At 31.7% G+C, this 25972-nt stretch overlaps 3 protein-coding genes across 9 annotated transcripts; 2 read left to right on the plus strand and 1 right to left on the minus strand.

The window, feature by feature from the left end:
* Positions 1-2816: 2816 nt before the first annotated feature.
* On the plus strand, positions 2817-5394 carry LOC111277209 (guanosine deaminase-like). Of its 4 annotated transcripts, none has more exons than XM_022863467.2 (4): positions 2817-2958; positions 4044-4234; positions 4817-4921; positions 5010-5394. In XM_022863467.2, exons 1-4 carry the CDS (start codon positions 2955-2957, stop codon positions 5196-5198), a joined length of 489 nt encoding a protein of 162 aa, XP_022719202.2. In that variant the 5' UTR covers positions 2817-2954; the 3' UTR covers positions 5199-5394. The 4 variants fall into 4 exon arrangements, with proteins under 4 accessions (XP_022719202.2, XP_022719200.2, XP_022719203.2 ...); XM_022863465.2 differs by having other exon boundaries at positions 2825-2958; positions 3957-4234; XM_022863466.2 differs by lacking the exon at positions 2817-2958 and adding an exon at positions 3418-3569.
* Positions 5395-5980: 586 nt separating this feature from the next.
* On the minus strand, positions 5981-20722 carry LOC111277204 (protein transport protein SEC24 C-like). 4 transcript variants are annotated; one of them, XM_089764037.1, is made up of 25 exons: positions 20533-20722; positions 19523-20120; positions 18467-18685; positions 18222-18296; positions 18000-18098; positions 16950-17061; positions 16508-16635; positions 15971-16090; positions 14720-14800; positions 14254-14331; positions 13957-14049; positions 13426-13480; positions 12686-12762; positions 11855-11926; positions 11630-11713; positions 10203-10322; positions 10033-10101; positions 9497-9574; positions 9234-9372; positions 8821-8985; positions 8442-8593; positions 8131-8310; positions 6754-6842; positions 6569-6600; positions 5981-6324 (listed from the first exon to the last, which is right to left on the minus strand). In XM_089764037.1, the coding sequence occupies exons 2-25, from the start codon at positions 20090-20092 to the stop codon at positions 6215-6217; spliced, it is 2997 nt and encodes a 998-aa protein (XP_089620163.1). In that variant the 5' UTR covers positions 20093-20120; positions 20533-20722; the 3' UTR covers positions 5981-6214. The 4 variants fall into 4 exon arrangements, with proteins under 4 accessions (XP_089620163.1, XP_089620164.1, XP_089620166.1 ...); XM_089764038.1 differs by having other exon boundaries at positions 19523-20146; XM_089764040.1 differs by having other exon boundaries at positions 18447-18685; positions 20533-20669.
* Positions 20723-21765: 1043 nt separating this feature from the next.
* On the plus strand, positions 21766-23631 carry LOC111277212 (putative transcription factor At3g04930). Its single transcript, XM_022863471.2, has one exon. It carries the CDS (start codon positions 21973-21975, stop codon positions 23251-23253), a length of 1281 nt encoding a protein of 426 aa, XP_022719206.2. The 5' UTR covers positions 21766-21972; the 3' UTR covers positions 23254-23631.
* The last annotated feature ends 2341 nt before the right edge of the window (positions 23632-25972 follow it).

Genomic DNA, 25972 nt, shown 5'->3' on the forward strand with positions numbered 1-25972 from the left:
CAAGGTTAATATTTTAAAAAAAGTTGTTTATGATAAGTTTTTTGATTGATACGTGAATTTTTTAAATAAAAATAATATTAAAAATGGTAAAATTATAGAATAAATCAATAAAAACTTCAAAGATAATAACATAATTACAAACAGAAAAAAAAAAGTAAAAAATATTTAAAAAGTAATTGAAAACTCAAAAAATAATTTTTTTCTTTGAATCCGAAGATATATGATCATGAAAAGAAAATATCAAATGAGAATGGAAAAAATATGACATCAAGTGAAAAAAATAATGGTTATAAATTGAGTTAATCCATAAATAACTTTTAAATTATAATGAAATATTTTATATAATGTGTGAATTTTAAAAATTTTTAATATGATATTTGAATTATAAATATGTTAATTAATATAATATTTAATTTAATTTGATTAATTTTAAATAATAATACGTGATGGACAAATAACATTACATGTATCATATTAATTAATAAATTTATTATTTATATATTATAATAAAAAATTTTAAAATTAAAATATCATGTTTTTATTATAGTTTAGGACTATTCATACATTAACCTTTTCAAAATCAAACCTTTAAACGAGATAACAAAAAAAAAAGTGTTGGTGGTGGGTAATTAGATCTAATTTTAAACTATTTTGAATTTAATAAATTTGTTTAAACTCAATAACAATTTGGATTTTTTAAAATATTTTTTCTATTTAATTTTTTTATTTTATGTATGAATTAAATTATTTTAAAAATAAAAAATAAATAAAATGATTAATTGAATAAATTAAATATAACTACTATTTTTTATTTTAAAAAAATCAATGGTTTAAAATAATTATCTTGATTTATTATGAATATTTAATAAATATTATTATTTTTTAGTATTCAATTTAAAATTATTTTTTATAAAGATATTTTTTCACACCTTAAAAAAAAAAACCCACAAGCAGTGGAGGTATCATTTTATTATATGGATTTAATCTTAAATTAAATGTAATCAATACTTTGGCGGCCAGCCAGCAACAAATTACCCATCGCATTCCAACTCTCAGAATCCTACAGCTAAGTTTGGCAATTCTAAATACAATGTACGGTGATAATAACATGTATAAATATATGAAAAAAAAATTATAAAAATGACATAATTTAAATATTCATTCAATATTTGAGGGAGTTTGAAAAAAATTATTATACCTCAAATAAGTTTAAGAAAAAAAATGGGACCGTATAATTAAAAAATGAGTTGAACCTTATCTTTAACATTTAAGACTGGAGCACATGGCTCGATCTTTTTTTCTAAATTATATAATATATGTTATGTAATTTATATTATATAAAAGATAAAATATTTAATATTACAATGTAAACATTTAAAATTAGGTTAAGTTATTCATATTTTAAAATTTAATAAAAAATAAAATTATTAAAGATTAAATAATTTTTTTATTTAGAAAAAAATAATATAAATGGATGAATTGTAATATTTACAAATATGAGTAAATTTGACATATTTAAAATTTAAATTATTGAATCGAGTCAAATTAAATTTGGACAAACATATATAATATTAATATCATATTTTCACTAACCTTATCTATGGATACTTTTAGATTAAGATCTTAAACTTTAATATATTATTATAAAAATTTTAAATATAAATTATTAAATTTTCATTAAAAATAAAATCAAAAGTAAAAAAAAATAAAAATCTATATGGATATTCACATACTACACATTAAATTGGTTTTAGATCGCAAATATTACATTTCAATCCAAAATTTTTAGAAAGATGGGATTGAAATCAAATTACAGAGAATAACAAAGTTTTTTTTTTTTTTTTCTAAGTGATCTTATCCACTTTTTTGAAGTATATAGTTCATATATTTATATTTTTCATTTAATGATTTTACATAAATAATAAAATGAATATAGTAAAACGTATCCATACAAGAAAAAATTAATAGATATGGAAATCCAACCTACCAATGGCATAACATTCCAATTAAAAAGTAAACGTGTTTCACCAATTTAATTTTACTTTATTTGAATATTTGAATATTTTACAGAAAAATTTATTTTTAGGGCATCTTATGGTTAAAAAGATATTATAGAATTTTTCTTTTAAAAAATAATTTATTAATTAAATAAAAATAATTTTATCATTTTGACTTTGACTCGAACTTACGTATTTGAATTAATTTAAATTCTTGGGATTCATGTAAGTTTAATTACCTCAAGATATGATTTGTAATTTCTAATTAAAATATCAAAATATTTTTAAAAAAATAAAAAAATAAAAATTTAAATGTATAAGGATAATAAACTTGTTTTATCTACAAAATTTATAATTGACCATAAAGGCATTTTTTTTTAAAGATTTTTAGTTTAAGTTTACAAATAAAACTTTTAAAGGAAAACATTATTTTTATTATTATTTAACATTAAAATTAAATAAAAATAACTTTTGAAAGTAAAACCATTTTCAACTCCAATAGCATTAATTACTTGAGAAAAACGAGGCTATTATTTAAATAATGTTTTTTTAGTTTGGACATCAAACGCGGAAACAAAAATCCATCTGTGGAAGTTAGTAGTTGGAAACAACCCAGAGACAGCACAGCAGAAACAAGCAAGTACACAAAATTTTTAACTCTCTGGAGACATCTTTTAGAAAATATGAATTGAAGAAGAAAACAAATACATTGAATCTGCCTAAAAAGAATCCCATTTGTCTTTTTATTTTATTTTTTTTATTTTGCATGTGATTTTTCTACAAATTGAATTTTCTTTTTCTTTTTTTTTTGACTATATATATATTTAATTACATGGACAAACCTTGCTTGTTCTCCTCTCTCTCTCTTTCATTTTATCTTTTTTTCTTTTCCCATCTTTGTTGACTGCCCATTGCCTTGATTCAAACAGATTTTACATCCTTCTTCTCTTTTTCATCATGGGTATGTTTCTTTTTCTGAGTTTTTTTTTTTCTTTTGTCTGAAAATCTTGTTTTTTGATCTTTCATCAAGGTCCTTTCTTTCTGTTTTGATGTTTTATATATATATATATATATATATATATATATTTTTTTTTTTTTTTCTCTTATGAAGATTTATTTGATCTCTTGCAAATTTGTTAGTTGGGAAGAATTTGGAACGACTGAATTTCCTACTTTGCCTTGCATTTCCAGTATAAGACAGATCAATTGAATTTGGGAATGCCTGGAAGTGAAAAGGAACCGACTTTTTCCATTTTTTTTGTAAAAAGTTAACAGTTTTTGGCTTGATCTATACATTTTTAGACTTATTTTGTGTCAGTTTTCTGTATTAAAGCATCAATTATCTATCTGTTATAGATAAATTGGTTACAATATTAATGGCCTTTTTGCTCTTTTTGGCTTTATAGTGTCTGAAGCTAAAGATAGAACCATTTCTGTTGCCTCTGCTTTTCCTGGTCATCAAGGAGTTAATTTTCAATTTTTCACCTGTCTCTCAGTATTTTGCTCCTGGGATTAATGATAAGAACTAATATCAAATGGCCTGTTCATGGTGGTCAGCAGTAGAATTATTTGGTATCATCATATTAGTTTTATTCATTGAATTTTACCTATTGTTTGAACATCTTCAGTATGGAAATGGAGATGACTTGACTGCCATAAATGTTCATATCTGATAGTTTAATGATAAGAAATAACATCAAATGGCCTGTTCACGGTGTTCAGCAGTAGAATATCAACATATTCCGTTCATTCATTGAATTTTACCTATTGTTTTAACATCTTCAGTATGGCAATGGAGATGACTCCACTTCATAAATGTTCATATCTGATAGGTTTTTTAGCTGTGTTACCTTTTATAGATCATAGTGATGGTTACATCATTGATGATCTCGCTTGGATTGTAATAGTAACGATTGATATATACTTGATTAACGCGGTAGATTTCATTTGCTTTATTAGGAGGGCAATGATTTGGGAAAACCATCATGCTTGATATTTGGTTGATGGTGATCAAAATGTTCTTTTTTCTGTTTATTGTTCAACCAGTTGTACCGGACAGAGACCTCAAATTCCTAAGACAAGCAATTGATGAGGCATATAAAGGCGTTGAATGTAAAGATGGGGGCCCATTTGGTGCAGTTGTTGTTCGCAATGATGAAGTAATTGTGAGTTGTCACAATATGGTTTTGAGAAACACTGACCCTACTGCCCATGCAGAGGTTACTGCCATTAGAGAGGTAAGACCAAAACAAGAAAAGCAAAAAAAAAAAAAAAAAATCAAATTGCCTCATCCAATTTATCTGTTTACTTAGAAGTTTTGAAAGTGCCAATCTCCGAAACCATGAAACATTACGTAAAGCTAAATGTTGTTTGTTAACTGTAGGAAAATATAATAACTTCAGTGGAAGATATATTATATATATTATATGCACCAACATTCTTTTGGGATTTTTCAGCATTTTTCTGTGATTCTACCGTGATCTATTTGCTCTGTTCATTTTAGATCAATCTCATAACCGGATTTGGTGAAAGTTTATTATCAATTACTATGGCTTTGTTTTATTTAATGGCAATGGTTAGCTGTATTTCTAGGAGTCATATATAGTCAATAAGTTTGCATATATTTTCTGGTTCTCTAAATGGCAACAACTGGAAAGTAATAAATACTGTGAGGAAATACATTTTAATTCAGCACGATTGTCATCAGTGTTGGTTAAACATTGCTATATCAGAATGTTAGGTTTTCATAAGATCAAAATAACCACATGGAAATCCATGCTTACCATTTTCTAATGCTTTGGACCGGACATCTATGACAGGCATGCAAGAAGCTCAATCAGATTGAGCTCTCTGACTGTGAAATATATGCTTCCTGTGAGCCCTGTCCAATGTGCTTTGGTGCCATCCATCTGTCAAGAATCAAGGTCCAGCAGCAAAACATATCATTTCATAATATACCTACATATCACATTTCTTCATCAAAATTCTGACTTCTTTTTTCTTTTGCTGCAGAGGCTGGTTTATGGAGCCAAAGCCGAAGCAGCCATAGCGATTGGGTTTGATGATTTCATTGCCGATGCCTTGAGAGGTACTGGTTTTTACCAGAAGGCTCACCTGGAGATCAAGAAAGCTGACGGCACTGGTGCTGACATTGCTGAACAAGTATTTGAGAAGACCAAGGAAATGTTTACCTTGTATTAACATCTTCAGTTCGTTACCAGAATCAGACAGCAGTTTATGATAAACTGCCCATTTAAGTTCTAAATAATAACTATGCATTGTTTGCCCATTTAGGATGGCAGTTTATGATAAACTGCCCATTTAAGTTCTAAATAATAACTATGCATTGTTTGATTTCAGAAATCATGTGAGAAATAAAAGCTATGATTAATTTTAAGGTCAGAATTTATAAAGAAAATGGGAACCATTATTTCGAAGTTAACAAACAAAAATGGCATTGGCACAGATTTTATGAACATGTAATGTTATTGACCCATTGCCACGGAGGTCATAAAACTGTGATTTTAGGGATCTGCACCATAGGCAAGGTTTTTAAAAAAATGGCTAACAGATGTAGAATATAATTATAGGATCATATTGGAGTAAATCAAATAATTTTAAGCATGAGACGGTAAAAAAATATGTAAACAACATGGCAAATAATTTTAGCAAAAAGAGTTTGAAAAAAAATGTTTTATATTTAATATATCAATATGAATTGTAATAAAATAATTTTTATATTTTACAAGTATTTAATATAAAATCAATATACAAATTACCTCAAAAATTAATATGATAGCAAATAAAGGCCATGTCCGACCCTTACAATTCCAACTTTAAAACGCTTTTCCATGATTCCAAGCTGTCCATAAAAATCAAAGACAAAGAAAGCAAGTTTGGTTAATTTTAATTTCAAATATATCTGCCTTTTATCTTTCTTTTACTTGTTTCTGTCTCATCTTTAATTCCCACCAATGATTAACTTCCACGTAAACTCTTTGAATAGATTAATCTTTGTATAAATGTTTGATTTTTTATGAATGAGAATCTGTGATACAAATTTTTTTCTGGTCTCTATCATGAAAAATTAACCCTTCTCCCAGCTTTCTTTCAGTATATAGCAATAATGTCGTTTGAAGCAAAAAAAAGTTCCCTTTTTTTTTTCTTTTGTTTTGTTTTTCCCTCGTCATTTTGAATTGCTAACACCCAATGAATGATCAAGTCATTCTTGATTGAATGCTCCGATGGATATATGCCAAAAACTCGGAATAGGATTGACTGCCCTTCGGATTTGAGTCTTCAACCAAATAAGAGAAGAACAACATTCCTGGAAGCAAACAAAACATGTTAACAATTTGATTCTCTTGAAAACGATCATTTACGTTATGGAGCATGCAGCATTAAGATCCTCAAGTAATGGAATCAATAGTCTAGGGGTCAGGGAACATTGAAAATTTACTCATGGATTAGCACAAAAAAACTATGTGAGAAAAGGTCAAATTAAAATGGAGAAACTTCAACGGCCATTTTGTTTAGCTTTTACAATTATGGGGTTGCATTAACAAACATACCTGATGGATCTCCTTTTTTGCACAAAGTCCATCTGCACAAGCAAGGAAAACAAGAAACAGATACCAGAAAAATGTATACATGAGATTATCTCAGCTGACCGGTAGTTAACAGATTTATTTTTGATCGGAAAGAAAGTATATTTTCCTTTAAACTAAGAAAAGCTGCCAAAAAAACTCAATCATACCGTAGGTAGGAGCACCATTGGCGCCGTATCTCATTCACCACATGATTTAGCTTCTTCGATAATGGATTATCATATTGCTGCAGTACAAACTGAGCAAAGAAATTATTAGTTATAAGATAGAAAGTTGCATAACTGTACATGTGCCTAGCAATTGCATCTTTCCAACACATTTCTGAAAAAGACCTTTCAGTTTACAATCACAATAAGCATACTAAATCTAAAGCCATTGTTTAGACTATGACAGTTAAATAAAAAAAAATGAGCGGAAAGAAATATTAACACAGAGCATTCACACTTCTATTAGAACACTTCTCTCAAGACAAAGGACATTGATTGATTTGTCCTAGTGCATAAGGCTGATACTGATAATTTTTTTCCCTTTTTACTTGAAAGGAGAGGATGAGGGAAAGGAGGTAAATAAACAAGAAACTATAATATACTGCTGTTATCTCAAGCTGGATGGAGAACAATGCAACAAGATTCATTTCTGAAGGTTCTGTTGCCCAAGTTCTTAATCCAACAAAAATAACATTCATTCTATGTTTCCCCTTTGTTCTTTTCTAAACTTCCTTTTTTTTGGTTCTTTTCTAACTTCCATTTTGAAGAGAGGGAGATGTGGTTAGAGGTTTAAGGATAAAAATTAAAACCAACTGCATCTTATTTATCCATTAAGCAGCACCTATCATGTTCTGGAACTAAGTTAGAAACAACCACTTAGTGACATTGGTTAAAGTTTACAATTGATCAGTGCTGAATTCTCAGGAGTGAGTTTAAGAATCTCATATCATTAAGATTGAATGGCTTTGGATTGTCAGGTCTATTGTTTACGTTGCCATGCTCCCTAAGAAATCATTCCATCTTTTTATTGTTTATCAAGATTGTCTTTCTTTCCAAATGATTGCATTAGGTGAAACCAAGATGGAAATAGTTTTTCCCCACTTTTTCATCTTGGACCATCTAAAATACAAAATGCACACTTCCCAAATAAAGATGCCAAACAGAGGTCACGCGACAGTCCTTTAAGATAGTTAGAACTTAGAAGTATCCTACGGTAGCCTATTTTATGGTAGATAACAAACCTATGTCCCTAAGGCCTTAGCAAAGGTTGGAGATTCAGATTCAACATGTCTCAGTCTAATATTTTATATGGCGACTAAAAAGGATATAAATCTGAAAAGCAGACATAATCACATAGTCACGGATGGTCTTAGTTCCTTTTTTTGAAAATTTAACAAATTTAATATTATTACCATTACAAGAAGAGAAAAGTTCAAACTCTATGTCCAACTTTATAATTTTGTTTAAAAATTAGTAAAAAGCAACTTTTTTCAATCTTGATACTATCATCGTATACCTTAGATCATTAAAACATGATACCTGGGTAGGTGTTTTGTCAACTGAAGAAATGCCAAATAGTTGTCGCAATATATCTGGATCCACCAAGCTCCCAATGTATATTAAGCCATCAACACCATTTTCAAGAAGATATATGCCCTCCTCACTCACATATTCACTTGAAAGAGGAAGTATTGGAGGAATAACAGATTCATTCTCCTCCTGTCAACAAGCAAACAAGCAAAAACTTAGAAATGATGTCAAGTATATTTCTGCAAAAAGGACTAATGATATACCCACCCCCACCCTCCCACCCCCCCTCCAAAAAAAAAAAAAAAAGCAAAAAGGCAAACCGGTTTATAGAGATCCAAGTTATGAACAGCAATCATGCGTGGGAGCACTAGGCAAACTGCTGAAGCAGTAGATATGTGGGAAACATAATTGATCCAAAAAGACCGATCATCTATTCTCCCATCAATTTGCAATCCAGTGCTTTTAGTTAGTGCTGGAAAGAATTAGTAAAAGAAAAAAATTATCAATCCCCAGCCTTAAGAGGTAATCCAACAGAAAGTGTTGTGAGCTCAAGGCAAATTATGGTGGCTCTAAAATCCACCACTCTCAAACATGCATTTGCCAGGGTAAAAAATCTAAAAGTCATAAGAGGTTAAACTTTAGCCACCATTACTGTTGGCAAACAATATAGATCAGAATAATACATAGAGTGGAATTTACCAAGGGTGTATAGAGGCAAAAGCTTTAGCGCTTCAGGAAGAATAAACTGCCCGGATGTTGTTGCTGTGGTGCAAAGTTTACGGTATGCAAGCAATCTATTGATGCAGATACTTGTCACTTGTTCCCGTACTTGCAAGAGTGGAGTAGAAGGTATTTCATTTGCCACTGAAGGTAAAGCAAAATGAAAAACAATTACATAAAGTTAGTCTTCTTTCCAATGAAAATTAATATCATACCAAGGAATATACAACTTCTGGTACAATAAAAAAAATAATAAAGCCATATTGGGATGAATTACTTCAAAGTGCAAGTGTTGCAATTAAAGCTTCAGATCTTAATCAAAAACTATTGTGGAGGAACAAAAAGAACTACTGAATAAACTAAGTCAAAGCATGCAAGATGGTGTAATTTACCTTGCTTCAAAGAACATACAAATTGTGTCTCTAAGTCGGTTGCTCGGAACAAGTTAGCTAAGTTTCTTGTGCATGGCAAAGACAAAGTTGAAACCCGGATTCTTCTTTGGCCGTACACAGTGGTATAAAGAAGAGCACACTAGATAATGAAAAAATGGTAGAATTAAAGCATAAGAAAATCCTCATCCAACAATAAATGATAGTACAAATTGAGGACATTATAATATAAGTTAGTGATATGCAGCAAGGAAAGTAGATGGTACCTGAAAAGCACACTCTGATCCGTTCTGCAGTTTATCATCATGTTTTAATGTTACCATAATAGTTTTGTCGGAGTCTATCTGCATAATAAACAAGCAGACTATGGATCAGAAAAAACGTTAAACCATGAAGAAACCAATCGGAATAAGCTCAGAATATGGATCAGGAATTATATTTTTTAAAAAAGCCACCTCAGTTAGAGAGAGAAAACTAGTAACAGGACTACTTATAGAAAAAATAGACTAGTGTAGATCAAGAAGTAGAATAAACACCAAGAGTAAAAAGCTAAAGCGATAAATAAGCTACCTCATTAAAAATTTTAAGATGCTTAACATTGCCTTCCTTCCCCCCAACCAAAAGTTAATGCCTAACAATCTTTCTAAAAAAGTTCAGATGTACGTTGCTATTAACTTTCTAATAATTAGTAAACTGCTTAAATAGGTCATTGTTAACTCTCTGGTGTTCTGCAAATCAGTTAGTCAAACAAGGCCAATCCTCATGGAGAATAGCAGATAAAAAATTCAGTTGAAAAGCGGACCCCTGGTAGGTCAACATCTGTTGGAATGCGCTTGCAAAAGTTCCCGTGGTATTCTTTCACGTCTATGCCCTAGAAAAATGAAAACAAAATTAACTTCCCAGCATAAAGCATCTTCAGAAACAAAGAATGGTTTAAATCACAACTAAGATTTTGGTTTCCCAGAATGATACCTGGCTGCATCTCACACGCATCACTGCTTCAAAGCCTTGGGGCCTTGTAATATTCCATCTAAGATCATTGTAAAGTTTTGCCGGATCAGAAATGGATGAGAAAGGGTAATAGTAATAAACCTGAAAAAGAGTGAAAAACATGTAATTTTGTAAAGTGAATGAAAAAAAAGTTATTTAAAAAAGAAAAAAAGAGAAAGAAAACGAGAAAATAAGAGTTAGAGGGAGCAGAGAAAATCATTGTGCCAGAGATTCATTTTTGCAAATGACCTTATTGCATGTGTGTCTGTGACTTCTGATCTATGCAGATTCTCTTGAGGAAAAAAAAGAGCAATATCTGGAAGCAATCATAAAGATGCAAACTAAACAACAGTACTGTTTAAGTTTGATCCATTTAGCACAATGAAGCATAGAGCTATGGGTAAAGGACTGAATCAAAACAAGACAAGCAGGTAAGCAAATGAAAACAATAAGAAATCATTAAGTTACGGAGAAGACAGATGCAACCATGATTTAACTAATATTATCAATTTCTTGCTCTCATTAGTTAAAGTTATTTTTAAATGAAAATTACATTCAATCTTCTGATGCATACAAATTCTAGATTTAAAACCAAAAACATTTAACAAAAGGCTAGCTTGAGAGAGCCGACAGATGTGCACCGAGGATGATAAGAAACTAATGTTTAACTCAACCTTGGGCTAGAAATTGTGCACAAAGTGAAATTAACTGCTCAACCATAAGCCAACCATATTGTTCATAAAACTTATCCCTTGCCTCTTCTGCGGGTTGAAGCAAGCTTTATTCAAGACTCCAAATTGCTAGAACTGAAAACTATATCAGTTGACACAACATCAGCCATAGATAGGTATGACTGGTAGTTTTACATGGAACAGAGAAGAAGACTAGATCCAGATATAAGAAGATGTAAGCATGAGGTCTTGCAAGCACTTTCTCAAGGTCAATATGAAGGGAACTCCCCAAGCAAAGGCAGGGAAAATTGAAGTGTCTACATTGCTATTAAAAAGTATTGGCACTTTGACACTTTCATGTTCTTCAGCAAGAATACAAAATTGAAACCCACCAATAGCTATTGATTCTGGAATGGAGTTTAGTTCAGTGGTATATCCTTTTTCCGGCCATAATTGTTGAAATAATAAATAATCAACGATATCATAGGACAGAAAATGGATCACCTAAACAAATAGATGCACATATATAAAAGGGACCAAAAGCCCAAAGAAAACCAAGCAACATTAAAGTTAATTATCACACTTCTCAGTCCCGATTTTCGATTATAACAATCTTACCAATGCATCTCACATGTTTTATTTGAAAGCCAAAAGATCTCACAAGCTCCGATACAAGAGCTAATAGCTTGCAGCATATTATTAGACAACAGCATATAAGAATCAGACATTCAACAATACCTGCCCTCCTGTAGTTCCTGGGATGACAGAGATGGAAGCAATATCTACGTAAGTCTGGGTAGTGATAAATACATCCACGCAGACCTGGAACATGTTGAAACTCAAACAATTTGCCCATATAAGTTATTTGTACCAACACCTAAATGCCCCAAGCAACACAGACAGAATTTTTAATTATAAATGAATCATGGTGAGCTGATAGAACGAAATTACTTAGAAGTTCACCTGGCACTCAGCAAATTCAATTGCCATTGTCTTTAAAGTTTTGTCTGCTGGTTGGAGCAGTTTATGAGCCTCCTAAAATCCAGCAAATAGCAGAACAATTCATTTAAAACCACGAGACTCACAAGTCACAACGGTTAATATATAAGCAACAAAGTCAGAATTAAGTTAATTAAAACTTGGTGGGACAAAAAGGAAGCTAGACTGACAGTTGTAGAAAATAAAATTAACCAAGAGAGGAAGACAAGCCAGGCCAAAAAGAAAACAGAGGAATATAAAGCCTTAATATACATATACGTTTTCTACCAATTGTTCCTTTTCTTATTTCTTTTATTTTTAACATAAAGAGACCGCATATATCTGCAAGTTGTTAGGAATAATAAAACCCAAATCGCCAGGCAATTGCAACTACTGAAAATGAGGCCACATTTGAACTTAACACTCAGAAAAGCAAAGAAGTTCAAGCTATCAGTTGAAAAGAAAAAAAAGATTTGCAGCTATGAAGTCTCAACAGTATCTGTGGTTAGTAGGATTAAGATGAAAATATCTGAATACTCAGTTTAGTATATTTGAAGCGCCCCTACAATAAATGATCTGGTAGGGCCTAATAACTCATTTTCTCATACAGATTGCTCCAGATGTTCACCATAAGTCCATTATGCCCTAATGTTCTTAAAGCAGGATGTTGGCCTGGAAAACTTAAGCGTGATCAAGCAAATAGTGAAGACACCTTCAAAGCACATGTACATTCTCAGCAATATAAATGACATCCTCAAGCATGGAACACAAGAATAAAAATAGTACACAGATTGTAGCTACCTATGAGATAATTACCTTTTCTCCTGCAGAGATGTTAGCTCTTCCTTCAGCATCTCGTGTTGAAAGTGCTACTATGCCAACTGATGGTAGGACTGCACATGGTACAACCATTAGAAATCCCTCTTAAGTCAAATGCAACAAAAAAAAAATTGAAATATTGTACCAGCTTGTCAATACCTAGCTATGCAAACAATACACACAGGTAATAACTCAAGTAGCCAGGAGCCCTTTCAAGTTTCAAATTAATAATTAAAGTAAGTCAGTGCAAAACTTCAAAATGAAATCTAAAAATAATGTATAGCTAAATTAATAAGAAATCTTACAATCTATGCAAAAAGAAATCATTTTGAGAATGTAAAGGATAACAATAAAATCAAGGGCCTCACATTAATTACACAGGGATGACCAAATCTATAAAACAAAGATAAACCAATTTTTTCACTTGGATATCCTTAAATTCCAAATTATTTCTATTTCAAAATAGACTGAGTTAAAAACAAAACAAAACAATTTCAATCAACCCACTTCAAACTTATAAAAGAAGACAGAGAACAAAGAACTCATCTAAGAAGGAAAGAGGATTGAAGAAAATAATATTTACTGATAGAAGCTCTGGTTAATCTTGAAAAAGTTTATGTTGCTACTTCTGATTCAAGTGTTGATTTTCATTAAATTTATCTGTCACTGCAAGCCGCTAATTTAAACAGTTATATTCAAATAGGCTTAGTATGCAACAGTAAAAAATATATACTTGCCTGACTGAAATACCAAAAGTTTCCCTCCAGAACTCTTAATTGCCAAGAAAGCAGCCTGAAATAGCAATGGAATGGTATAAAATGTCTAATCTTAAACAACTGAATCAGTGAATACCTGCATTTCCAACAGTTGGCTGATATTTACAAACAAAGCAACAGCAAAGTTAACCAGAGTGTATTGAATCAAATTATCAAATAGATTGCAATTAGATTATCATAATATAAAAGCTGAAACAGTTTATCATAATATAAAAGCTGAAACTGTTTATCATAATATAAAAAGCAATAAAACGTTTAATATATCATAATATGAAAGCAGAAAAGCCCTTAGGCAAAAAAAATATGGCATCTTTGGAATGCTCTAGAAATGCTTAAAGAAATGTACCTTAGAGAGAAAGAATTAATAAAATTCATCAACCAAATCGAACTTCTACAATGCTCTCAAATAGATTTTAGTTTTTGGCATAAGACATTTATAACATGTAAAATTCACCAAGGATGAAAAAGCATGCTTTGTCAAAAAGGGGATACTTTGACTGCTGCAACAAAGGCTGATTCAGCAGTTCTGTTGTCCTGAAACATTGTTGGAATACTTTCCAGCAGTTGCTCTATATGTTGACGGCACTAAATCCAAATATCCAACAGTAAAATGTTACTGAAAGGCATTATTCAAAGCAACTCCAGAGAAAAAATCAATCAACTTATAAATAGTTCATTTTTTGTCTCATACTTTAAAAGCACCATCAAAGCCATAAATAGCATCACAGCCTCAGTGTACGTGTGTATGTATATGTTGTGTGTCGGAAACATAAAATATTAAGAGCCAACCTCCGAAAGATGAACAACAACATCAGTTTCAAGAGGAATATAAACATCCTGCACATCTGGAACAATCAGCATCAATGGCTGCAGTGTAAGTTGAAAGTTAAATTAGTCTGAAACTTTTTTAAAAGTGTATAGTTAAATTACTTGTCATCAACAAGGCATAACAATCCAAATGAAGAGACGGAAACCAAATCCAAAGATAGTCAAGAAATTCTGCTACATACTCTACTGGGGGCTGAAATTATGCAAATCACAACACAGAAAATACAGTTATGACATAATTCTATCTATATTTTCCATATGTTAACATTCAGCAAGAAATATTAAATATAAATTTATCTGTATTTAAAATTTCATTGAGACATTGAAACTTGAACACAATTGTCAATTCCATATGATTTAAAAAAAAGGATGAAAAGACATTAATTGTCGATTGATATAAGGCAAACTTATTGCAACTAAATGTTACCTGCTGCAGTGCACGTTTCAAATTATAAAAATGGATAGTTGAGTCAAATGTTGCAATTCCCACCATTGTCCGAGGACCTTCCTGAATAATAGAAACACCAAGACAATAGGGCATTCAGTCTTCACACTAAATAAACAAGGATAGATTCTATAATTAGTAAATAACTAACAAAACAAAAGTCAGTGGATGATGAAGAATCCAAATATAAGCAAATATTTATATTGCATTTGCAATTTAGAGCATAATTAAATTAGCTTATGAACATTACCAGCTACAAAATAGATGTATCAGTTTAAACTATAACAGAGTCCAACATACATCCAAGAGAAGTTATGGTCTAAGTAGAGAGTGGCCTTGGAAGACTTTATGCGAGAAATGCAGACTTCGTTAATTGTCCAGATTAGGGTCCTATCATGACTATGTCTTTATAAACAGTTAGAATGATTGTGTAACAATTAAAAGATCAAGATAGGAGAAAGAATATAAAAAAGGAATCAGCCAGTATACTCCCATGTCAGTTCTAGTTGCCATTCTGCAGCGGGAATGCAGCAAAAGAAAACATCACTGGAGTCATTAGAAATAATGCCAATAATGGGCAATAACTCCCATTATTAGAGTTCATCATTCAAGATGGTAACTTCTAGAATTCATCGTATTTTATTCAACATTTGGAGCTATAACAGCTAGTCCAACAGTGCTTATCATACAAGATAAAGCTTGTCACTCTCATTGAATGCTTTAACTAACTCTAACTATGTCCTATTATATTTTAAATCTTTAATACAGATATAACTTGGGAAGATGTTATCAGAATCAGATCATGCATGAAGAAAGTTGAACTTCATCTAGACAAGAATGCAAAGTTATGAGCTATGAAAATTAGAGTACAGGACCATATGCCTTCTATGTGTGATTTACTCTCACCAAATTCATCAAACAATCAATGAGATTAGAAACAGAAAACAAATTTTGATTGCAGGAGCTGCAATGATAAGTTTATATCTAATTTCAGAAATGTCATTTGGTCCAAACAGTAGACCCAGAGAATTTTGTCCGAATTTCTTACATAACATTTTTGCCCTTGAACTTGGCAGAAATTACTCCCGTGCCATTGTGTCTGTTGACACAGATTCAACCCCACAATTTTCAGACTGTACAGCACAGTCCATCTAACATTATGTGAGTTTATGAATGCTAAATATATGGTGGAAACAAATACAGTCACATAAATAAACACAACTAAAAACTCACAGGAAAAGCAGAAATGACTTGGCTGATTGCAGCACATGCTGCAGCAGTTGCACCAGTCTGTATTGCATTCATGGAAACATCAATGAGAAAGAAATACACGGCAGGCATTGGATCTCGCATCTGAAAATTAAGATAATGTAATAGAGAATTACATAACTGAACCCCCAGAGAAATATAAAGGAGTAAAAGTATGAGAAACAAGAAGGTGATGCTATTATAAACGCAAATTAAGCAGCAAATGTCACAACCATGCAGAGGCTAGATGCAAAATCAAAAGCTTGAGTAAAACATAAAGGCTTTTGAAAACCATAAAAGAATATTGAGGGGCTAGTCTCAAGACCATGCTGATTTTTGTGCTTCTTAAGTCCCATATGATGCTAGTCTCAAGACCACCCAAGCCCACAGGGAATTGATCCATTATTCTACTCTTTAACAGGTGAGAGATGCCACACATATACAATAACTAAATTTGTCAAAAGAAAGTGGAATCAGAAGTCTTGTTACTATAAAGCCAAAAGGTTTAATGAATTAACGAACCATATATTCCTTTGTAGCAACATATTCAACAGTTCCCCTACACAGCTCAGGCCTCTCATTGGCATCTCTACGCCTACCATCTGGACCTAGATTGCATTGATACTCATGGGGAGTGTAATCAATAAACCCTGGATAAAATAGGGGAATGTTAGAGCAAATTTGTGAACTTCCATTTCTCAAGCTACTAAAAACAAGCACAGCAGGAATAAAACAGCAGAATTGACAAAGTAATAATCCTAATATATAATAATAAAAGTTTTTGAGAGCATTATTGATACCCATATGTAACATTTCTTTTTTTTTTTTACAAAAAGCAATCTCCCCATTGCCAATAACAATAAAAGATACATTAAATTGCATAACTTTAAAAAGTAATACATCCCAAGATTATTTTACAAAATATTCACCAAAGAAGAAAACTGCAGCAACATTCAATACTGACCACAAAAGTTGCAAATGAACCGCCTGCCATGATCAGTGAACTTCATGAAAGGGTTGATGTAGCCTTTGCAACGAGAGCATCGAATTGGACCATTCTCTCCAAAATCCACAACCTAGAATAATGAAAGTTTATTTAATAAAAACTATACGCATGTTTGCAACTGTTAATTCATTCAAAACTATGCAGTTTTTAATAGGTGTTTCTCCAAATACAAGTTGGAGATGATCCAAACCTGTTCTTATGTTATCAGTCCTAAACTCTTTTTTTTAGTTTCTAAAAATATAATGTTGATTTCAAATAGTGCGATGGATCTTTTCATCTTGGTGCCCAGGTGTATCATATCGCAGAATAACATTCTCTTTCAGGCATCCGACAAGGTAGCTTTTGCTACAACTGAAATAAGTTTCTTTGAAACCTTTTTTGATCAAAGAAAATGCAAGTATTTTGAGTGCTCTCTTTCCCAGTAAAAGACCTCAATGACAGATTGCTCTCTCTAGAGCAAACCTCATATTTTTCACTTTCACGATATCAGTTCCCTAGCTACAAGAACATTACATATTTCAAAAAGATGGATGAATCAGTAACCCCTGTTGGATGGAAGAGGGTTTAGTTGCAAGATTTTAGTGTTACAAAAAAAAAATTTAGGATAAAAGCTTTCATGGAAAACAAGAAAGGTGGGGATAGTCACCCATGAAACAAGCCAACTGCCAACATGAAAGTAAAGATGAACAGCAAAGAACCTAAAAGGCAGGATGTCCTTCCAGAGAACAAGGTAAATGAGCTCTCTCATACACATGTATCAAAGTTCACTGCATCAAGAAAAGGCCAATAATTGATGAGAGTGGGTAAGTTTTTTAACTTAATTCAACGGTCCCTGGTTGTTCACTGACAGAAATTTTGTGGATGGCATTTGTTACATGAAACTTTTCATAATAGAAATCAAAATAATTGTTTTCTCTTTAATCCTCTAAGGAATGAACGAAAAAGAAACCTGAGTTACACCTAATACCAGATATAACACATAAAAATTTGAGAAGAAATAATGAATACCGGAATGGGCTCCTCAGATGGATGAGGAAGGGCCAAAGGCTGAACCAACAAGGCTAATTGCATGCCACAATTTGTTAAAAGGTCAGCAGTACAAGGAATCTGTCAAAATAAGGAAGGAGATCAAGTTAGTGTAAAAAATAAAGGCATACAACATTCTTACCAAATTATCTTAGAAGAATGAATTATTTGTCAATATACAAATATCAGAAGTTTGACTGTAACCTGAAGGATTGTGCATCTCATATAGCGTGGACTGCAGTTTCCAGTGTCTTTGACAATGTAATCACTAGTTGCAGGCTTTTCAAGGAAACAAATTATCCATGACAGAACAACATCAATAGAATTTAAATCAAAGAGACAAGAATAAGAAAAAGAAAAGAGGGAGGGGAGGAGGCTAATAAGATCTAGAAATACTCAATCAAAGAAGTACAATTATAATAATAAAACCTTAGTGTTTTTGGCAATACCGGAGGAAGATTGACCCCATTGCCTTGACAAGTGTCATACAGAGTTATAGAGGAACTTGGAGTGGGCCTTGGAACTTGATTTGAATTAGTCTTCCATGAGTCTTCCAGACTAGCACCAGTTTGATCAATGGCAGGTAATAATTGGTTTGATTGTGGTGGTGCCATTCCAAACATTCTAGGTGGTTGAACAGCGCCAGATGCTGCTGTAGGTGGAGCCATCTAAAGCAATTAAGAGGACCAAAAGAAGAAGTTTGCTCAAAGAAAGAAGTGTCACTTTTATTTAGAGCAAATACTCCCACCAGAAGAAATCCTCAAATTCTTGGGTTAAAAGAGTAACCAATGTAGTAGCTATCATTGATAGTCAAAAGTATAAATCTTTCAAAATGATAATAACAAGAACCAGATAGTTGAGAAGAGCTCATTTCTATAATCTTACCTTGCATACTACTGATAAACACCTCTCCTGAGCTTTTAGCCAAGTTCAACGTTGGCAAATTTTTATGTTAAGATGATGTCAGTACCACTTCATTATCTTTCACAATAACCAGCTATGCAATTACAAAACTTTAACTGGCAATTCAATTATTAACTCTGGTGTTACCCTAATATGGGAGAAAAACATCCATGTCTGTCCAAGATTCTGTAAGTTAACTGCTTTTTACATAGGGTATATTTTACATTCAACCTTAAAATTGTTCCATACCATAATAGTCTATCCTAAAGAGTACTGCAACTAAATCTTTGTGCTTTCTACATTGTATTATTGCACCAATGAACCGCAAATCTATCACAACTACAAAGATTAACAATCTTTTTTTTAAAATGGAAAGTCAGATGTCCTATTTTGCCTACTTCTATATATTTCTTTTATTTTATATTTTTCAAACATGCCACATAGACACACACCTTCTTGGCAAACAGCATTGCTTGGATATTAAATTCCTACTTCCTATGTACTATCTTGTAAGTTATCCAACAGAGCAAAAGGTTAAATAAGAGAACTTAATTCCAATTCTCTTACCAATTTACAGATATAAACCATGATAAAATGCTCACCTGACTAGGTGCCCATGTCTGTGTCCCAAAAGGAGCAGCCAATGGTGCCGAAAATGGCGAAACCAATTGCATAGGAGCCTGACCAGGAGACCTAACTGTCACCATCATTGGTGGGGGCACCCCAACAGGTGGACCATTTCTAACAGAACCACCAAAAGCTCTTGGTCGAGCACCTAGTCCGGTTGCACTTGCACCCTGTGGACTGATGACCAGACCACCACCCATTGAAGAAGGTAAAGACCCTGGAGGTGGTCTAGTCCCAAAAGACAATGGCTGTCCACCTGGCGGCCTAACCGAATCCACATTTGGAGGCACACTGGGTCCAGGAACCAGCCCTGGAGGTGGTGCACCAGGGCGGCAAATTGGCGGTGAAGGAGATGAGTTAGAGGAGGTTGGTGGTGATCTTATAGATGGGGGAAAAGTAGGGGCTGAATTGGGGAGTGAAGATGGCTTATAGATATTCAACTTCTGCAAATTATCTGATAAAGAATCGTTTGTTTGCGGGAAATTTGGATTGTGAGTCTGGGACGGGGCTTGCCTTGGTGCCCCTGGTGGCATAGGAGTTGTCATTCCCTCCCTTTTCCTCTCTCTTTTCCACCTTTTTTCAATCAAAAAAATCCAAATCTAAGCATCAACAAAAAGCAAATGAAAACAATGATTAATTCGTTTTATGCATTTAACATTTTTTATTTATAATTACTACAAACTCCACGTAATAAACCTGAATTCTTAACTAAAATCACCCATAATAAAACAAAAAACAACAAAATTTTGTTTCTATAATCGATCAAACCTAAACACTTACGTGACTCCCAAGAAATAAATATCACTTTCAAATAACTTCATAGAACATTTATTAAAAAAAATGCTCTATTGAATCAATTTTTTTTATTATCAAATCTAATACGTGCAATTAATTTAAAACACACATTATTTTAAGTGATTTTATTTTATTAATCCAAAACACATACAAAAGGAGAATAAACAAAGATAAAAATGCAGTGTTTAACCTGAGATTAGAGAAGATCAAAGTGATTAATCTGTGATGATCAAGGGTTTAGATCTGGATTAATGTCGATTAGGGTTTTAAAAAATTGGGAAAATGGATCAGGATTTGGGGATAAAAATTTTAATGGCAGAAGATCGTAGAAACATTTAGGAGAAGGGAGCGTTCTTATTATTATTATTATTTTTTCTCTTAAGAGTGATCGGAGAGTGTCCGTACGAATATATAGAGAGGGATCGTGCCACGTCATCCTTAAGTGTTCGAGCCATTTGCATTTTGCCCCGTAAGAATTTAGGCAATCTCATGTCCACGTCACGTTGTCTATTTGTTAGGTTTTTTGTTTGGATTTTTTCAGTAAAATAATCTGTCTTTTTCTTTTTAACAATCACCGGCCAATCATAAGCTTGAATTTTTTATTATGTCTATGAAATTAAGTCAAAGATTCATGCTTTTTTTTTTATATATATATAAGAATTTTTATAATCTTTTTTTTTGTTTTTTTTTTGTAAATTTGTTTATCTTGTTTTAAATATTAATTTTTCCTAATATATGTGAAAAATAAAGATTCCGTTAAAAACGAAAAATTATGCTCTTCTAACTCAAATTATTTGATTTTTATGAATTTTAAAAAATATTTTAATATATTTAATATTAAATTTTAAATTTTTTTATAAAATTAAAATTTTAAAATTTTTAATATCAAAAATTAAAAAAAATTTTAAATATAAAAATAAAAATTTTGAAAACATTTCACTTATGTGATTGTAATACAATTAATTAATTATAATTTAAATTATATAAAATTTAATAAAATTTTATGTGAATTTTATATTTATAAGTAAGTAGAATTTTACGTAAATTTTTATTATGATTAAAAAATTATAGTATTATTGTAAAAAAATTATAAATAATGAGCTCTAAAAAATTTTAGATATTAAAAAAACATAATTTTAAGAAATAAAATTATAAAAATTTATTAAATATAGAGTTTTTTTATTTTATAAACAAAAATTAAGATAATAACATATATATATTGTAATATATTTTTAAAAAAAATTAAAAAAATAAAAAATATATCATTACCTTAACTTCGTTTATACAGCAAATAATTTCTCTAATATTCATGTTAGAAAAACTAGGATAAACTTATTCCCATTTTAGAAAATCTGAGAAACGTGATACCATATAAAAAAAAAAAGAAATAAATGAAATTAATTTGATTAGATATTTCCATAAAAAAAAATTTTCATTTTATCGTCCGTACACGCGCTTAACAAGCGCCTTCACCTGTTGTCTCTGTCTCTTCTCTCTCATCCCCACGCGGCCCACCTCTAACCAAAACTAACCTCTCTCCCTTCTTTCCCTTCACCGACTACAACAAGCTTTTGTAATCGACGAATCATCGTGAGCCTCTTTCGTTTCTTTTTTTTCTCTCTTTTTCTTCATGGCTTCGGAACAGTACGACGTCGTTTTTGAGGAATCTCCGGACGACGACGAGGAACCCTCTTCCTCTGACAACGACCTCGACGAAAACGACGACGTCCTCAACGGTAACGACGATGCTTTAAACGACGAAGAAGACGAAGAATTGTTGGAAGAAGATGAAGACATTAATTCTCCTTCTTTCCTCCCTCAACCGATCGCTACCGCCGTTTCCTCCGTCTCAATCCCCTCTGTTCCTCTTGCCGTCCCCTCTGCCACCGCCGTAACCATCGCTGCCGTTCCGACCGACGAATCGCCGCTTGATACCAAACGTCAACGCCTTGATTCCGCTGTAGCGGAGAAAAAACCTCCTCCGCCGCAACAATTCGATGAATCACGGCGGTTATTTCAACGGTTATGGACTGACGAAGACGAGATCGAGCTTCTCCAAGGGTTTCTCGATTACACAACTTCGAAAACGAACTCAAATTCTTCATCTTCTCACCATTATCATCACGACACGGCGTTGTTCTACGATCAAATCAAATCGAAACTCCAGCTGGATTTCAACAAGAATCAATTAGTCGAGAAGCTTCGAAGATTGAAGAAGAAATATAGGAACGTGATGAATAAGATCAGTTCAGGTAAAGATTTTTCCTTCAAAAGCCCTCATGATCAAGCTACTTTTGAAATTTCTAGAAAGATCTGGAGTAATAGCTTTGGTAAAGTAGAAGATAATGTTTTAGATGATGATGATAATAATAATAATAATAATAATATCAATTTAATTGATGAAAGTGGAGAGAAAAAGAATTCTACTCCGAAATCCGCAGCCACGAAGAAAAGGTCAAGAACTAAAGGAGGGAAAATGGAGGAGAAAAGAGTTTCAAATGATGGATTTGTGATTAGTAACAATAATTATAATGATAATGGTAACGTGGAGGGAATTGCTGTTGGTGGTAGTGGGGTGGGAGGAGGAGGAGGAGGTGGAGGAGGGAACGTGACGGTGGTAATAGAGGAGAAGGTGAAGAGTTGTTTGACTCCTTTGTTTAAGGAGTTGTTAGGTAGTGTAATGGGAGGGGGATATGGAGGAAGAGGGATTAGCGGATTGGCTATGAATGCTATGCCATTGAGTTTTGGAGGAAGTTTGAATTTGGGTACTGGTGGGGGTAATGGGGAGTTGATGGATGAGAGGTGGAGGAAGCAGCAGATATTGGAGTTGGAGGTTTATTCAAAGCGTTTGGAGTTGGTGCAGGATCAGATTAAGGCTGCTTTGGAGGAGCTTCGGTCGATTGGAGGGTGAGCTTGGAATATGGGTTGGGTGCTTATTTCCATGGAAGATTACTTAGTTATTGATGGATAGCTGATAGTGTAGGGGAGTAACTGGTTTTTGAGTTCCTTTTTGGGTTTTTTTCATTTGATAGAAATGAACAGTTATTTGCATAATGATTTCTAATTATTTAGTCTCTCAATCAATAGTTTGTTCAAGTTATTCTCATTTGTGTATATATGGTTTTTATAGGATGACTTGCTTAGAATAAAAAACAGATGTTATCATTAATTTAATGCAATTGTGCAAGCTCTGATGCTGTAGCATTTGCGGAATGTGTTCAACAGTTTGCCATTTTACTACAGTGTTGTATAAAAAGTTATATTTTAATTGAAACTCTGATTTAAGTCACTTGTTTTGATATGTTGGTAAGTTGGAAACTTCTGGGATGTAGGGAAAAAGGTTTGCGGGTGTTTTCCCTTCATTCTTGCCTGTCAATTCTTGGTAGCATTAAAACCAATTTTCTATAATGAATTGCTTCCCATGAGAATGCTTTCTGATTGCTTGGCATCATTTCTTATGCTTTCTATATTCCATCATTTCTTGTAAACTAGTTTTGAGGGTTGATAAAGAGACTGTAATGTTGCCTTGTGAAATGTAGTCATATTTGGACTTGTTGCTGAGATCATAGGCTGTTTAATGCACAGAGCATGCAATGCTTGCTGGCCTGAGAGATCAAACTTTCCATTTGTGATTGTGATTTTTGAATTTAGATAGTTGTCATCGGGGACCTTAGAAAGGCTATGGTCCTGCAACAGCTCTGAAGAGTATGCCCTGCATTTAATATTTTTTGCAAATAGTTATTTGCATTAACAATTCCCTCCTATGTGTCTACTTGGGAAACTTGTTTCATTCAGGACCTCTAACCCATTTCCTATTAAACATGCAACTATAGTAATTTACATTGATATGTTTCCCGGATTTCATAATTTTCTAGCTGAAACTGTTTCAATATCATTAATGTTGATAGTTGAATCTCTAAGATGCAGTACTTTATTATTTCACTGCATTTGTTTTCATTTTGTTTCCATGCCAGTTAATGTTTCAAGGATGCGTGTATCTGTTGGTAGCCTGGTTGGCAGTAGTAGTTGTTATGGCCTTCTCTGGTAGTAGATTTAGGGTTAGTTTAGCATTTATGTTACGGTTGAAAAAATTTTAAGTTAGAAAAATATGAGTTTAAAAAGTATGGTAAGAAAAGTATAGTTAAAAATTTTAAGTGTTTAGTATTACTTTTAAAAAGGTGAGTAATTGAAATGTAAAAAAAAATATGTATAAAGTAATAAAATATTGAAAATATAAGGTAATATAATGATTTTCTATCTCAAAATTATTTTTTTCATAAAAAAAATACATCTTGAGTAGCCTTTTGGTTTAGATTACAAAACAAAACTTTTAAACTGAAGTCTTTCTTTTTTTTTTTTTAATATTGCTGTTGGATTAAAAGCAGTTTTTGAATATAAAAGTTACTTTCAACTGAAATATTAAACTAGACCCAAGTTTTGGCTGATGTTAACGAGTGATAATCAAACTTAAAAAGGTACATTTTATTAAGTGTAATTTTTTGTCAGATTTTACAATTATGTTTGAGTACGAGTGTGGTGGCTTAAGAGTATACTATAACATTGTGAGGCGAAAAAAAAAAAAGGTAAACAAATTTTTGGCTGGTTTTATTGTCTTTTCCGTTTCACCTTTTCTCTTTTCGGTGTTTATTATATTGGATGGAGCGTTGAGACAAGGAAAAGGGCAAAATATAGATAATTTTTTTTATACGCTTTCTCTTCGACCTAGTGAACAAGTAATACAGAAAGAGTGTTGCCATATACATCTCAACAATTACTTAGCATACCCTTTTATTTTTAACGCTTAATTTTGCATTTAACACATCCCATAATCATAAAATAAATTTATCAAAAAACTCAAACAATTTTTCTCCATTTCTCGTATTCCTTATCTCTTTTATTTTTTTCTCAAACAAAAATCCTAAAAATGAGAATATGCAATATCTGAGATTGTTTTCATTTTTAGGACATTATGTATTGAGATTCACTCATTTGGTTAAAAAAAATACACATATATTAAATCTTGAATAATTATTATAATCTTCTTAATATATATGATGATAATTTAACTAATTCAATTTTTAATTCAAGAAGATTATTCAAGGTATTTTTTTTATTAAAAAACGTCTTGAAGAATTTTTACAAAAAATTGAATGAGTTTATGTAAGGCATTTGTAACAAAAAAAACCTTAAATAATTTCCTTTAATTTTTTGGAGGAGATTATTTAAGTCGTTTTATACTATAAATGTTTTCAATAATCTCTTCTCTTTTTTTTTTGGATTATTTAAAACATTTTTTTATCAAAAAATATCTTGAATAATCTCTTACAAAAAATTAAATGGTATTATTTAAAGCATTTTTTATTAAAAACACTTTCAATAATTTCTTTCATAAAATTAAAAGGGATTATTAAAAGCGCTTTTAACAAAAAATATCTTGAATAATTTCATTTAAATTTTTATAAGGGATTATTGAAAACGTTTTTGGTCATAAACACTTTGAATAACCTCATTTAATTTTTTGTAAATGATTATTCAATGTGTTTCTTATCAAAAATAAATAATCTCAAAAAAACTGGCAGGGAATTATTTAATATGTTTTTTGATAAAAAACGCCTTAAATAATTCATTAC

The sequence above is a fragment of the Durio zibethinus genome, chromosome 7 (genome assembly GCF_047325235.1).
Source record: "Durio zibethinus cultivar Kanyao isolate XHJ-2024 chromosome 7, ASM4732523v1, whole genome shotgun sequence".
In the NCBI taxonomy this organism is placed as follows: Eukaryota; Viridiplantae; Streptophyta; class Magnoliopsida; order Malvales; family Malvaceae; genus Durio; species Durio zibethinus.